Source organism: Leptonychotes weddellii, chromosome 8 (assembly GCF_054177405.1).
Source record: "Leptonychotes weddellii isolate Sample4059 chromosome 8, ASM5417740v2, whole genome shotgun sequence".
NCBI lineage: Eukaryota > Metazoa > Chordata > Mammalia > Carnivora > Phocidae > Leptonychotes > Leptonychotes weddellii.
The window spans coordinates 33,150,037-33,165,910 of NC_138376.1; the positions used below are offsets into that span (position 1 = coordinate 33,150,037).

Sequence of the window (15,874 nt, forward strand, 5' to 3'; positions counted from 1 at the left end):
GCCCCCATCCTGAGGCTATCCCGAAGTCCTCCAGGAATGACCTCATTAGAACAAAAGACGCAGTTATTGGGCGCCTGGGTGGCTCAGTCCGTTCAGCGTCTGCCTTCGGCTCAGGTCATGATCCCAGGGTCCTGGGATCGAGCCCCACATCGGGCTCCCTGCTCAGCCGAGAGTTTGCTTCTCCCTCTCCCACTGCCCCTGCTTGTGTTCCCTCTCTCGCTGTGTCTCTCTCTGTCAAATAAATAATAAAATCTTTAAAAAAAAAAAAAAAAAGACGCGGTTATCACTCACAAGATTCCAAGGGTTTAGGAGCTCTGTTTCAGGAACCAGGAGCAAAGACCAAGGATATATTTCATACCATATCACCTCTGGCCCTCACCTTTCTCCTCTATAACATGAGGATAACGATACCATGTCCTTGAGCTGTTTTAAGGATTAAACAAGCGGAAGGTTCTTAGCCCAGTGCTTGGCACATAATAAGAACTTAATTAACTGTAATTAATGTTCTTACAGATGAGGAAGTTGAGACTCAGAGAGGGGGGTGGGGAGAACTTGTCCAAAGTCGGCTTGGGACAAGACTCTGTGATTCCATTCAGTGACGTGAGCATCTGCTCTGTGGCCAACGCTCCGCCAGGCTGGGCAGAAGGTCACCGGGATGACCTCGACAGTCCCCGTCCTCAACGGCCATACACTATACTATAGGGCGGGTTTCTCAGGTCAAAGAGTTCATGCTTTCCCCTGGAGAGACATGACAGCCAAGCCAGTGGCCTAACCATGACAAGGAGAGTGTTAGGGGTTGAACTGTGTCCCCCCACTCCAAAGATATGTTGAAATCCTAAACCCCAGTATCTCAGCATGTGACCTTATTTGGAAATGCGGTCATGGCCGAAGTAAATGGTTAAGAGGAAGTCATGCTAGAATAGGGTGGGTCCCTAATCCAATACAACTGGTGTCTGTATGCGGAAAGACACAGAGAAGGGCATGTGAAGACACCATGCCATGTCAGTGGGAAGGTGCCTTTTGAAAAGGAAGAGGCTTTCAGGATAAAAGGGTCAAGTTGGGGTGTCAGGGACAATCCTTTCCTAGAAGCGTCGGGCTTAAGGAGGGGGCCTCAGACTTGTCCTGATTGGACAGTACAATGAGGACAGCCAGCCTGGTAGAGGTGTCCCCAGGTAGGGGTGCTGGGACTCCCGTCCCCGCAGGGAGATGGCCCTTGGGCTGGTGGGTGGGGACCAGACAGATCAAAAGGGGCTAGGTTACTGACCGTGCCAGCCTGGCGGGGGGAGGGTGGGGGGTGGGCAGTGCGTAGGAAGACAGAAGAGGAAGGCAGCTATTAAAATGTGCCACTGCCCCAGGTCTCCCACTGCAACTGGAGAGTTCTGGGTGGGGGTGGGGGTGGGGGTGGGGGCTCTCCTCCCCCTCCCCTCAGAACCTTCAACTGTCAAGCACCACGCTAGCCACCAACATGCTGTACTCCCCAGGTAGGCGCTGATGGGCCTTGTACCCCTCCTGTACCTCCGCAGACTAGGGCCTCCCCGCAGGGAAGCGCCTGAGCCCCCTGGAGGGTGACCCCTCCATCAGACTGGATGCTCCCTTCCTGACACGGTCCACTGATGGCCAGACCCCCAGGAGCCCTTCCTCCTGCCTCCACTGACAGTAGGGGAGTCGGGGAGAGGAGAGGGACCAGTCACCCCGCTCTCACAGCTGCCTGGGAGGAAGGCTTGTGTGAGGGAAGCCCCAGCAGCCATTAGAGAAATAAAACTCAGGGAACGGAGAGAACGTCTCCCCAGCCCAGAAAAGTGGGCCTCTTGGTCCAAAAAAGACCAGACCCTAAGAGAACCACAGGAACAGGACTCCGGAGGCAGGCCTAGGGACCTGACCTCAGGGCCTGAGGGAGACAGCACCGGGGAGAGGGGCGCTCAGCAGAGTTGACCTGTTCTGTGGGATGGGGGCTAAGTGGTGGGGGGCAGCCAGTCCCACCAGCAGAAGGGCTCAGCCCTATCCCTCCCGCTATAAAGGGTACCCCAGATCCTGGCTTCTCGGGCCCGCACCATCTGCCTGGGCCCTGGAAGCGTAGGCCTCGCCCTAAGAGAAGACCTAACCCAGTCCTCACTCTTCAGAAGTCCCCTGAGGAGTCTAGACAACGTCTTTGTTTCCTGCCAGCTTTGGAAACTCAGCTGTCCCCAGATCTGCAGGCCTCCATCTGGTGGGGAGGTTGCACCACCATCCGCGACGACTCCCCGCCTGCAGGGGAGACAGGATACACACCTGGGACAGAGAGCTTCCTAGCCACTCGTGGCCACCTGTCTGTCCTTCCCACAGCCAGCCTTGTCTGTCTGTCTCAGCTTGCCCACGCCCCTAGCCCACCTGACAGGGCCCGGATCTGTCACCCTCTCTGGAGACATTTTTGGTGATAACTGTGGTGGAGCGTGTGTGTGTGTGTGTGTGTGTGTGTGCGTGTGTGTGTGTGTGTGTGCGTGCATGTCCCGGCCAGCCAACTGAGTAATGCGCTCAGACCCAGCACTCCAGAGGGATGAGGAAGCTGAGATTTAACTTCCCAGCCTTGGTCTGCCCTCTGAGGTTCTCCAGTTTTCCTGGACCCCAGCCCCTCCTCTGGTCCTCCCAGACCCCGAGGACAGACCGGCACAGTCACTCCCGGAGGCAGCCAAGTCAGAGGTCTCTGAAGGCGACCCCGTGGTGGAAGGGCAGAGTGGTTCGCCTCACTGCGTGGGTGCCCTTGGGCCCCTCACTTAACCCAGGTCTCTCAACCCGGACACTTGACATTTGGGACTGGATAACTCTTTGTCATGGGGCTGTCCTGAGCACTGTAGGATGTTTAGTGGCCTCTCCAGCCTCTACCCACCGGATACCAGGAGCACCCCCTGCTCCCCAGTTATGCCAACCAAAGATATCTCTAGACATTGCCGACATTGCCGAGTGTCCCCTGGAGGGGGGATCTCCCAGGTGGAAGACCTCTAGCCCTAATGCCTCCGGGTGGGCCCTGGGATAGGCGTAGGTCACGTGGGACAGTCATCCCTGCCCTGCTGGTGACCAGGACCAGGGGTGAGGACCAGGTGATGAAACAAGACCAGTTCTGATTCTCATCCCTCCTCGGGATGTTCTGCAGCCTGCCTCTCTGGACCCTCTTCACCTGAAGGGGGCTCCAAGGTTTGTCCCCCACAGGCCTCCCTCCAAGTCTTTCCCTTGCTCTTTGAGCAAAGAAATAAGCCACTTACTCGCCTGCTGCCGCAACACGCCCCTTTATTCATTTTCCCCTGGCCTGAGGGAGTGAAAAGGAGTTCCTCTACTATTTCTAAGAGAAAGCCAGAGGGCCTGGGTGGGAAGAGAGAGGGTGGGGGCAAAGGGAGAGGAAGGGGGAAGAATGCCCAGATTCCCACTGCACACACCCTCTTCCCTGCCCCCAACCCTGATCCTTCCAGAACCAGGAAGTTCTGGTGCACCCACCCTCAGGGGCCCCTCAGGAAGAAGGGGGCAGTCACTCCCCCCCCTCCCCGCAAGAACCTCCCAATTATCCCACCTGATCTGGGTAGCCTCTCTCCCCGGCCCCTCCTCCCTGCCTCTATGGCCCATGAAGCTGAAGAGGGATAGTCTGAGAGGGGTCCTCTCAGAGCTCCCTGCAGGCGAGTGCTCACTTCTGACTCCTCGATGCCCAGCACAGACTGAATGTTCCATGAAGGTGGCTGAGATGAGTTACGGTTTGCTCTAAGGAGCTCACACCGAGACAGACAGACACACCGAGATCCCAACATGCTCCTGCATCCTTAGGATCATTGAGTCCTAGGAGGGAGGAGGGCTGCTCTATGATCCCAGTAGGAACTCAAGAAATACCATTTACTCAGCCAGGTCAGTAGGGGAAAGGCCACCATCATCTTCTGAGCACCTACTGAATGCCAATTCATGTACGTTGCATCATTTCATCCGGAAACACCCTTCAAGGTAGGATATGGCAGCCTCTTTATGCAGATAAGGAAATCAAGGCTCAGAGACGTAAAGCAACTTGCCCGTGTTCACACAGCTACCCACTCTGGTTCAGTGCAGCCCAGCCCCTCTGCTAAAGAGAAATCAGCTGCCTTCTTGACCCCTCTTCCAACACCTTGTCCAGACTCTGCCCCTGCACCGTGGCTCCCTCCTCGTGAGGCCACGAGTGATGGGTAGGAGTTCGGACCAGCCCGCCCCTGCCTGACTGCTCCCCACCAGGTGTGCAGCCTTGAAGAAGCTCAACCTCTCTGGGCCTTGGTTCTCCCGTCTGTAGCAGGGAGACAGAACAATAATAAAGCTAGCCGTCAGGGTTGTTGGTGTGAGGCTCCCCGGAGCTAATGCACGGAAAGCATTTAGAACCACGCCAAGCTTTGCGCTGGGTCCTCAAACACCATTAACTAGTATTTTTATAACTGCTCTGTAAGTGCTAGTCCCTTTTACAACTGGGGGAGATTCCTGATATCTTCTCATCACAAACCGTAGGCTCCGTGGAAGAAGCCAAGGACGGGATCTCCCGAGTCTGTCCAGCAAACTCACCCTAATCCTTACGGCCAGTGAACTTTTCTCAGTGGGGGCCAGCAGACTCCAGGCCCCAGGGACCCCAAGGTTACTCCAGAGAAGCCTTTATGCGGTGGCCAGGGCCTTTGCTCATGGCCTGCACCAACGCTCTGGCTTCCCTGGGCTGAGGCGAGCTCTTTTTGGTCCCCAGCCCAGGCATGGCCGATGGGCAGTGCTGGATTGGAGTCTGTAGGGTGCACCATTTACCAGGCATCTGGGGAGAACTCTCCCTAATGGAATGGAGGGTCCCAGGGATGAGCCACATGCCCATCTATCCCTTCACAGGGAGAAACTAACATGCATGACCCTCCACCCTTCTAGGAGCACTGGGGCACATCATTCAAAGCATCTAGTAAGCACCTACTATGTGCTCAATGCAGCAAGAAACAAAACAGACAAAAATTCCTGCCCTCATAGGCTTTCATTCTAGTGAGGGAGACAAATACAAAAATAATAATAAATATACGTCTGGCCCCTGACGGATAGTCTGTCAGGCACGAGAGTGGGACAGGGAGCTGGGGGGCAGGGCAGGAGACAGAAAACATAGATTTGCAAACGTAGATGAAAAATCCCTACAGTGCAATGCAAGGCATTCATTCTTTCATTCATTCATTCATTCATTCATTCATTCATCCCCTGAAAGCATTTCTGAGCCCCTGCTGGGGCCAGGTGCTATGTGAGACAGAGGGAACCCAGTGGTGGTCAGAGAAGCCCCCACCTCCACCCTTGAGAGCTCACAGACAAGCCAACTCAGAACCGGCAGGCAGCGATGGGTGTCCCAACAAAGGAAAGTGCTGGGGGTGGGGGCTGCCCCAAACCCTGCCTGGGCACATTAGGGGAGGGTTTCCCCAAGGAGGTGGCATTGAGCAGGGCCTAGAAGTCTGAGCAGGACTTTCCCCAGTGGACGAGGTGTGTGTGTGGGAGCAGGAATGATTCCAGTTGGAGGCACCGAGGCAGGAGCTGTCCAGTGCGGCTGAGAAAAGGCTCCCTGTGCTGGAAGGTTCTGGGCCTCTCGGTGGCAGCCTGGTTTGGGTTTGTCAGGCTGACAAGGGGAGACCATAGGGGCATTCCTGGGCCTAGGGAGGTCCCAAGGAGACACCGCTGTGGGACAGGAGAATGGGTGTGCTTGGTTGGGGTAGTGGGAAGAGTCAAGGGGCATCAGAGACGTTTAGCCACAAATGGCCCATAATCCCCTTAGTTGATGAAGATGGGGAGATGGTGCTATTCCACAGGACTTCCCGCTGCGGAGAGGCACCTCCCTCCAGGGGGACTGTCAGGGTAAGGTCACGGGCCTTGTCTGGGGTCTGCAGTCAGACTCCGTCCCATGCCCACCCCTCACCTGTGACCTTGGGCATGCTCCTTGACCTCGGGACCTCTGCTTCCTCTTCGGGTAATTGAGAATATTGCATGGATCTTTCTGGAGGCTGGTGTGCCTGGCGCAGAGCAGGCACTCAGTGCTGTTAGCTTTGCTACTGTAACCCTTCTCCTTGTCTGCCAACTCGAGGGAGGACGAATCACTGAGACCCCCTGCTCTCGCCTCGGTGGAACTCAGCCCTCTGTGGGCTCAGCCTGGGTCTCAACCTCTAGACAGCCTAGACCCCTCCTGCCCCTCCCTGTAGCTGCCCCTTCTTTTCCCCACTCTGATTCCTCCCACACCGCGGCACCAACTGGGCTCTGTTTAACTCAGACCACACCCTTCTACTACTCTCTGTCTCTATGTAGATTGGCCTATTTGGGGCATTTTATATAAATAGAATCATGCAGTCTGTGGTTCTTTGTGACTGCCTTCTTTCACTTGGCATCATGTTTCTGAGGCTCATCCATGTTGTAGCATGGGTCAGTACTTCATTTCTTTTTTTTTTTTTTTTGAGAGACAGAGCGAACACGCGCGCGTGCACACACATACACGTTCACGAGCATGCACAAGTGGGGGAGGGGCAGAGGGAGAGGGAGAGAGAGAATCTCAAGCAGGCTCCACGCTCAGTGCAGAGCCCTCACGACCCGAGACCATGACCTGAGCCAAAATCAAGAGTCAGATGCTTAACGGACTGAGCCACCCAGGTACCCCCAACACTTCATTTCTTTTTGAATGATATTCTTGTATGAATGATATTCCAGTATGAATGATATTCCATTGTATGTATGTTTCTTGTCTTACTGGTTCTTTTATCAGCTGATGGAACTTGGCGTTTCTTCCCACTTTTTGGCTATGGTGACTAATGCCACGAACATTTGTGTACAAGTTTTTTATAGGGACATACGTTCTCCTTTCTCTTGGGTATATACCTAGAGGTGGAATTGCTGGATCAAATGGTAATGATTCTATGTTTAACTGTTTGAGGGATGGCCAGGCTATTTTTCAAAGTGGCTGCACCCTTTTATATTCCCACCAGCAGTGGGTGAAGGTCCCAATTTCTCCACATCCTCTCTGACCCTTGTTATTAACAGTCTTTTTTATTATAGCCATCCTAGTGGTGGATCATTGCGGTGGGTTTGCATTTGCCTGGTGACTGATGGTGTTGAGCATCTTTGTGTATCTTCTTCAGAAAAACTATCTATCCAGATCCCGTGTCCACTTTTTTTAACTGGGTTATCTGTCTTTTCATTGTTAAGCAGAGTCCATTTTCATGGATCGAGGAATGGCGGCTCACGTAAGCCAGAACCGCCTCAGAGCCAAGGGCGTGGGCCAACACCACAATGCCCAGAACTACAATAACCAGAACTATGAGGACCTGCAAGCAGCCTGTCTGAGGAGGGGAGAACTGTTCGAGGACTCCTTTTTCCCCGCCGAACCCAGTTCCCTGGGCTTCAAGGATCTGGGCCCCAGCTCCAAAAACGTGCAGAACATCTCCTGGCAGCGGCCTGGTGTGGGTATTGGGAGGGGAGGCGTGGATCCCTTGTCGGAGTGGGAGGACTGTTCGTCATGAGGCCCCTGTCACTTTGAAATCTCCCGTCCCCCGACCCTCTATCCTGACCCTGGATCAGGCCTGGGGACAGTTCTGGCCATGCTTACGCCAAACCTCTCAGAGAACCCCTGGGAAAATCCCTCACTGACCTTGGCTGTCCCATCGTACAACTCTGCCGAGCCGGTCCAGTGACCTTCCCCTTCTGGTGCCATGTTTTCCCCTAGAACTTGGAGGTGGACGTCATTCCCCAGAAATGGTGAAAGGGAGGTTAGGAGGGGGATGTCTGGGCGCCCTAAAATCCTTATTCCTTCTCTGCAGCAAATCACAAGCAATCCTCACTTCATTGTGAACGGGATCAGTCCAACAGACATCTGCCAAGGCGTACTTGGTGAGTGGGGAGCAAGAAAGCTGGTGTGGAAGGAGGGGGTGAATCGCGGAAGAAGGCTGAGGTAGGGGGAGTGCCAGGGTGTCTTTTGAGGCTGGGGAGCTGGGACCCCCTAGGTTCAGACAATCTCTCCTCTTTCCCTGCCCCTCCCCTTCTTTTTTTTTTTTTTAAAGATTTTATTTATTTATTTGAGAGAGAGAATGAGACAGAGAGAGAGAGAGCACGAGATGGGGGAGGGTCAGAGGGAGAAGCAGGCTCCCCGCCGAGCAGGGAGCCCGATGCGGGACTCGATCCCGGGACTCCAGGATCATGACCTGAGCCGAAGGCAGTCGCTTAACCAACTGAGCCACCCAGATGCCCCTGCCCCTCCCCTTCTGAGGAGAGGGTAGTGAGGCTGCCAGGTATATTCTCCCTGCTCCACCCCCACCAGTGTGATCCCAGCCCTGGCGGCCGCTCTGGGTCTGGAAGTAAGCTGGGTGGTCTATCAGTTACCCATCGCCACATAATCAATTGTCCCCAAGACTTAGTGATTTAAAGCAATGACAAACACCTATCATCTCAGTTTCTGTGGGTCAATAATTCGTAAGGAACAGAGCAGATGGGGTCTGACTCAGTCTCTCATGAGGCTGCCATCAAGATATCAGGGGGAGCCCTGTTCATCTGAGGGTTTCACAGGAGCTGCAGGATCCGCTCCCAAGATGGCACGCTCACGGGCCAGGAGACCTCCGTTCCCTGCTTCGTAGTCTTCCCCGTAGGACCGCCTGAGTGTCCACACAACCTGCTAGCTGGCTCCCCCAGACAGGGTGATCCAAGAGAGAGAACAAAGAGGAAACTGTCATGTCTTCTACCGCCTCAGGGGAACACACACACGGTCCCCTCCACCACATTCCATTTGGTTGAAGCAAGCCTGGAATCTGGCCCACGTTCAAGGGGAAGGAGTTAGGCTCTGCCTCCCGAGCGGGGGAGAGTCAAAGAGCTTGAGGACCTATTTTTTAAGCACCTGCAGAAAAAAAAAAAAAAAAAGCGCCTGCAGGTGCCAGAACTTGCTCCGTCTCACGTATCAAATAAAGGAGCACTAAGTTCCTCGGCCCACTCTCCCACGGGCTCCTGTGACAGCCCCAAGGGATAGCTTCCTCCCCGAGGAAGGGCTCCTCCAAACCCTTCATTGCATCTTCAGGGGTAAGACCAGGGCAGCCTTCCTCTGGGGCTGAGTTCTGTCGTATCTGTGGCAGAGAAAAGCGCAGGTTGTGGGCAGGGCGGAAGCCAAGGACACCTCAGGCCTCACGTCTGCCGCTGTGGCTCACTGCGCTGCAGGAGGAGAGCTGGCTTCCTCCTGGTTAGGTGTCCTTTTGGCAATGGAGGATTGGAGTGTCCTTAACCACCCCCCCCCACCCTCTGCCTCCCCCCCAAGGGTACCCCAGGCAGCCACGAGGCCACTGGTAATCACAGACGCTTTCCCGGTGCCCTCAGCCTGAGCCTGGCCTGGAACACACTCAGGGTACCACCCTGCGCTCGGCCCCACCCAGCAAGGTCCGAGGTACCCAGGAGAGAGATTTCGATGGATGACCTTGGCCTAGGGATACTGCCCCTAGGCCCCATCAATGCCTAGCCCCAGGGACCCAGCCGGGGTACGGACTAAACCCTTTGGGTCTCCAGTATGATGTGGGTGGCATCAGGGAGAGATGTCTTGATTGCTACACCGATGTAATCATAGAGTAGAAGTAGAAGGCAGGGGGCATGGGGAGAGGTGACTGGATTTGTTCAAGGGATGGGAGAAAACCGGCTCTCTCCACAAAGCAGATCTCAGGGTAAGGAGCAAGACGAAGGCCAAATACTTCCTCCCCAAATCCAAAAACCGAAGCATCTGGCTCTAATTTGTGAATCTCTTACCTAATAGAAAAGGTAAAGAGGCTCACCCCCAGAGCCTGTTCCTTCAGCCCTGTTTCTCCCTACTAGACTCCTTCCTGAACAATCCTTAGTGGGACGGCCAGAGGAGGCGCAGCTCTGTGGGGGAGGGGCCACAGAGCCCGTTCCTGCTCCTTTAGGGCTTGGATTCTGGGACCCAGGCTCACAAAATGGGAGGGAGAGGCAACCCCCTTCCTGTCTTTCCAGGGGACTGCTGGCTGCTGGCTGCCATTGGCTCCCTTACCACGTGCCCCAAACTGCTGTACCGTGTGGTACCCAGGGGGCAGAGCTTCAGGAAGAACTACGCTGGCATTTTCCATTTTCAGGTGAAGGCTGATTTGGAAGCCGGAGTTGTTTTGTGGTGTGTGTGTGTGTGTGTATGTGTGTGTGAGAGAGAGAGAGAGAGACAGAGACAGAGAGAAAGAGGGGAGGGAGAAAGAAGAAGAATTATATGTGCTTTGAAGTTACCTTTTTTCTTTTCTTTTTGAAAAATGACTTTTATTAGGGTGGGCTTTTGTCTAATTATCAGAGAAATATCTGCTCACTAAAGAAATCATGTAAGCTAATTTTTTAAAGCCCCAAAAGAAAATAATCGTTATCAGTTCGTGGCTCTCCTCCTGCTTCTGTCTCTCTCTCTCTCCCTCTCTGTCTCTCTGTCTCTTTCTCTTGGTAGAAATGTGTGCATGCGTGTGTGTGTGTGTGTGTGTGTGTTTATGTGTGTATATGACATTAGGAGTCAACAGTCAGTCAGGGTCACATAATTTTTGTAATCCGCTCTTTAAGTTTAGTGCCATGGACAAATTCCCCACATCACAAAACTATTTCTTAGAATCACAAGAGTTTTTTAAAACCTCAGAAATCCTAAAGCCCAGCCAAGGTCAAAAGTGGGTGGTGTCCCTCCGGAGGCCCTGGCAGAAACTGGAGTTGAGGCTGGGGGCGAGGTTCAGGCTTTTCATTGCCTCTCACCCACGCCTCGGCCGTTCTGGGGAGTGGGCGCTCTGCCGCGGGCGTGTGGCTGATCCTGGCCACCAGGAGGTGCTCGCATAACACAGCTCTTACACAAGGAGTGTGTGTGCGCGCGTGCGGGGGTGGGTGGGTGTGCTCGTGGGAGGGGGCTTGGCGCATGTGTGCACGCATGTGCTTGGAGGAAGGCCTGCGCCACACAGATGCCCTAAGCCCCACTGAGGTCCACCTTGCCGCCCACAGATTTGGCAGTTTGGGCAGTGGGTGGACGTGGTGGTGGACGACCGGCTGCCCACCAAGAACGGCAAGCTGGTGTTCGTGCATTCCGCTGAGCGCACTGAGTTCTGGAGTGCCCTGCTGGAGAAGGCATATGCCAAGTGAGTGCCCCAAGCTGGGCTTGCCTCCAAGCCTGCCCTGACAGCTAGGGGGGCAGCTGGAATCAGGGGAGAAGGCAGAGGGAGGTCAGGGCATCCCTTCCTTCCCTCCCCACGCCCTCCCATGTCCAAGCTGAACTGTCTATCCCAGGGCGCAAAAGTGCCCTCTCTGTGCCCACAGGCTGAACGGGTCCTATGAAGCACTGTCGGGGGGCAACACCGTGGAGGGCTTTGAGGACTTCACGGGGGGCGTGACCTATAGCCTCCAACTCCAGAAGCCCCCTCGGAACCTGCTGAGGATGCTTAGGAAGGCCGTCGGGCGATCCTCCCTCATGGGCTGCTCCATCGAAGTAAGCCATACTTGGTCCTGCCTCAGGGCCTTTGTACCTGCTGTGGCTTTCACCTAGAAGGTTGTTTCCCCAGAGAGCTGCATGACTAGCTCCTCCTCATTCACATCTCAGTTCAAATGCCCCTTCCTCAGGCTTCTCTTCTCTACCTCCCAATCTAAATCAGTTGCTCCTAACCTCATTTGCTCTTTGTTTTTTATTTTCCCTTCAGCATTCATGGTGCTCAGTCATGGTCTTACTTATCAGTATTGTTATTCACAGCCTGTCTTCTCCCGGCTGTTTCAGTCAGCGAGGGCAGTGACTTCTCTCATTCACTGCTGGATCCCAGGACTTAGGGTGCTGCTTGGCATGAAGTAGACGCCCAGCAAATAAATATTTATTCAAATAAATAAATGAACCCGGAGCGCAACCATATGACCCTGCAGTTGCATTCTTGGGCTTTTATCCCAGAGAAATGAAGACTTATGTCCACACAAAAGCCCGCACACAAATGTTCACAGGGGCTTTATTCATAGTAGCCAAAAACTGGGAACAGTCTAGATGTCTTCAGTGAGTGAATCATTAAACTGTGGTGCATATATGCCGTGGGACATGACTCAGCAATAAAAGGAAATGAACTATTGATACACGCAACTACTTGGATGAATCCCAAGGGAATTAAGCTGAATGAAAAAACCAAGGAGTTCCATTTCCCTGACAGTCTTGAAATGATAAAATTATTTTAAGATTTTATTTTATTTCGTATTTTTTTTTTTAAGAGATACACAAATAGAGAGAGAGAGCGCGCGTGGGCGAGTGGGGGCTGGGGATGGGGGTGGAGGGGCAGAGAGAGAGGGAGAGAGAGAATCCCAAGCGGGCTCCGCACTCATCACAGAGCCCGACTCGAGCTCGATCTCACCACCCTGAGATCATGACCTGAGCCGAAGTCAAGAGACGCTTAATCGGCTGAGCCACCCAGGTGCCCCTTTTAAGATTTTATTTTTAAGTAATCTCTGCACCCAACATGGGGTTCAAACTCACAACCCTGAGATCAAGAGTGGCACACTCCACCATCTGAGCCGGCCCGGTGCCCCGAAATGACAAACTTTTTTAAAAATGGAGAACAGGGGCGCCTGGGTGACTCCATCGGCTGAGGGTCTGACTCTTAACTTCAGCTCAGGTCAAGATCTCAGACCCTGGGATCTGTCTGCCTCAGGCTCCGCACTCGCCGGGGGGTGGGGGGTCTACCTGAAGACTCTCTCCCTCTGCCCCCTCCCCCACCCCCAGTTACGCACGCGTTCTCTAGCTCTGGCATGAATAAATAAAATCTTAAAAAAAAATAAAATAAAAATAAAATGAAAGTGGAGAACTGATTAGCAGTTGTGAGAGGTCAGGGAAGACGACAGCAAGAGGAGGCGGGCCTGGTTATCAAGAGGGTAGCCCGGGGGATGCCTGCGGTGCTGGGGACCGTTCTGTGGTCGTGGTGCAGAGAGCACACACGGGGTACAATTGCACAAAACATACATAAAGGACTACTGGCAAAAGTGGGGACATTTGTAGAAGCCTGACAGATTGCATCAACATCATGACAGTCTTGCTATTGCTATTGTACTACAGTTTTGCGAGATGTTACCACTGAGGGAAACGATACGGGATGCATTGGATCTTTCTGGATTTTTTCTTGTTTTCCGTAGGCTCCATGCCCAATGCAGGGCTTGAACTCATGACCCCAAGACCAAGAGTTGCCCACTCTACTGGCCGAGCCAGCCAGGCGCCCCTCCCTGGATTATTTCTTATAACTGCATGGGAATCTACAATTATTTGCAAATACCAGGTTTAATTTAAAAAACAAAAAACAAAAGTGAACCCCAGGGCGCCTGGGTGGCTCAGCTGGTTAAGCATCTGCCTTAGGCTCAGGTCATGATCCCGGGGTCCTGGGATTGAGCCCTGCACCACACTACCTGCTCAGCGGGGAGTCTGCTTCTCCCTCTCCCTCTGCCCCTCCCCTCTGCTCATGCTCTCTCTCTCTCTCTCTTTCTCTCAAATAAATAAATAAAATCTTAAAAAGTGAACCCCGAGGGGCGCCTGGGTGGCTCAGATGGTTAAGCGTCTGCCTTCGGCTCAGGTCATGATCCCAGGGTCCTGGGATCGAGCCCCACATCGGGCTCCTGGCTCAGCGGGGAGCCTGCTTCTCCCTCTCCCTCTGCTTCTCCCACTGCTCATGCTCTCTCTCTATATATATCTCTGTGTCTCAAATGAATAAATAAAATCTTTAAAAAAATAAAAATAAAAAAAGTGAACCCCGAGAGTGCTCACATCTCTTCGGGGGCCCCAGTGCCTCTGACCAGATCCTGAATTCCTCTCCTTCTCTGTTCTGTAGGTCACCAGCGATACCGAGTTGGAGACCTTGACCCAGAAGATGCTGGTGAGGGGGCATGCTTACTCCGTGACCGGCCTCCAGGACGTGAGTCTGCCAACCGCATGCTATCCTGAGCAAAGGAGCCCCGGGGAATCCCTCCTGCCTGAGGCCCCTGACCTTTGGCCACACCCCTCCCACCAGGTCTCGTACCAAGGCAGGACAGAGACCCTGATTCGGGTCCGGAATCCCTGGGGCCGGATCGAGTGGAACGGAGCCTGGAGTGACAAGTAAGCGCCCCTGACCAGCACTGTCCGGTGAGGGGCAGAGCGCCCAGCAGGCCCACGAGCGAGGCAGTGCCGCCCACCAGACTCTCCATCTAACTCGGGACCCTCACAGGCAGGGGCGAGGGAATCCCTTGGGGAGGACCAAAATGCCTCCTGAGCCCCGCCCCTCTCCCTCCACCGCCTGTCTCTGCTCCAGCGCCAGGGAGTGGGAAAACGTGGCACCCGACGTCCAGAAGCAGCTCCTGCTCAGGAAGGAGGACGGGGAGTTCTGGTCAGTGCAGCTCGGGGCAGGGAGGGGGGCGGGGGGCTTCCTCTGCCCCCATGCCCCGTCCCTTCCTTTCCTCGCCACCCTCGCGCCTGTGCCTTTGATGGAGAGGCTCCTGGGGGGTGGGGGGGGAGCTACGGGTGTGGCGATGCCGCAGGCTCCAGCCATCACCCCGCCCCTGCACCGCAGGATGTCCTACGAGGACTTCCTGGACAACTTCACGCTGCTGGAGATCTGCAACCTGACGCCCGATGCCCTCGCTGGGGACCACAAGAGCTACTGGCACCCCACCTTCTATGAGGGCAGCTGGAGGCGTGGCAGCAGTGCGGGGGGCTGCAGGAGCCACCTTGGTGGGTGACGAGACCCGGGGCCCACCGTGCAGGACGTCGGGGCCCCCCCCAGATCCCGCCGGCCCCGTCGAGGAGGCAGGCCCCCGGGCTGGGAAGCCCGTCCACCCCGGGGAAGGGCAGAGCCCTGCTGACCTGCTTCCTCCACAGACACGTTCTGGAGCAACCCCCAGTTTAGGATCTCTCTCCCCGAGGAGGACGACGACGATGACCCAGAGGACGACCAAGCCGTCTGCACCTGCCTGGTGGCCCTGATGCAGAAGAACTGGCGACGGGCGCGGCCCCAAGGAGCCCAGCTGCAGACCATTGGCTTTGTCATCTACATGGTGGGCACTCCAGCAGGTCCCCCAGCCAGCCTCTTGCTCCCCTGCCTGGCCTCACCCCTGCAACACCCTTCCGAAGGCCTTACGAATAGGAAGGCCTTCCAGGAAGAGGAAGGAGATGGAGCACCAGGGAGGTGGGGTTACTTGCCCAAGTTCACACACCCAAGGCTCAGAAACAGAGCCTGTGTCCTGATTCCCAGACGCTCTGAGACTTCTCCACACCATCCCCAAGTCTCCCCGCCCAGATACCCCCACACAGAGCACTGACTCCAGCAGCCAAGAGAAAGCCCTGGCAATGTTTCCAAAATCGTGCTTTGCAAAATCTTATAAATGACCATTTGTTCAAATAGTTACGGAGCCCCTGCTGTGTGCCAGGCCCCAGTCCACTCTCCACTGGGTCAGTAGTGAACAAACATAGACACAAGTCTTGCCCTCCTTCTAGGCTGTGAGCCCACCAGGTTAACAGACACCAGACATGCCTCAAGATATTTCCAAGGTTAGATGTGGTCCTTCAGGAAAGGTTATATTCTCTACTTCCCACCCTGAGCTCTGCAGGGCATCAACGTGTTAAAGGCTCTGGTTATCTCTAGAGGAGAACAACATATTTATCTTGGTCTACCCCACCTTTTTACAGAACTAATGGGTCTAACCCACTTGGTCTAACCCACCTTTTTTTTTTTTTTTTTTAAGAATTTATTTATTTTGGGCGCCTGGGTGGCTCAGTTGCTTAGGCGACTGCCTTCGGCTCAGGTCATGATCCTGGAGTCCCTGGATCTAGTCCCGCATCAGGCTCCCTGCTCAGCAGGGAGTCTGCTTCTCCCTCTCCCACTCCCCGTTTGTGTTCCCTCTCTCGCTGTGTCTCTCTCTGTCAAATACATAA

The 15,874-nt window shown here is 54.5% G+C and overlaps 1 protein-coding gene across 1 annotated transcript; it reads left to right on the plus strand.

Moving 5' to 3' along the window:
* Positions 1–7,196: 7,196 nt before the first annotated feature.
* Positions 7,197–15,358, plus strand: CAPN11 (calpain 11). The gene is made up of 10 exons (XM_081827475.1): positions 7,197–7,424; positions 7,782–7,851; positions 9,961–10,079; positions 10,960–11,093; positions 11,272–11,440; positions 13,797–13,880; positions 13,977–14,062; positions 14,256–14,330; positions 14,514–14,674; positions 14,822–15,358. The coding sequence occupies exons 1-10, from the start codon at positions 7,197–7,199 to the stop codon at positions 15,259–15,261; spliced, it is 1,566 nt and encodes a 521-aa protein (XP_081683601.1). The 3' UTR covers positions 15,262–15,358.
* Positions 15,359–15,874: the final 516 nt, after the last annotated feature.

What these genes read in the sequence shown, in the direction of transcription:
- CAPN11 (XM_081827475.1), top strand. Translation starts at nt 7,197, where the DNA reads ATGGCGGCTCACGTAAGCCAGAACCGCCTCAGAGCCAAGGGCGTGGGC. An exon ending in CATCTGCCAAGGCGTACTTG is followed by an intron (nt 7,852 to 9,960) that starts GTGAGTGGGGAG and finishes CTGTCTTTCCAG; the next exon opens with GGGACTGCTGGCTGCTGGCT. An exon ending in AAGGAGGACGGGGAGTTCTG is followed by an intron (nt 14,331 to 14,513) that starts GTCAGTGCAGCT and finishes CCTGCACCGCAG; the next exon opens with GATGTCCTACGAGGACTTCC.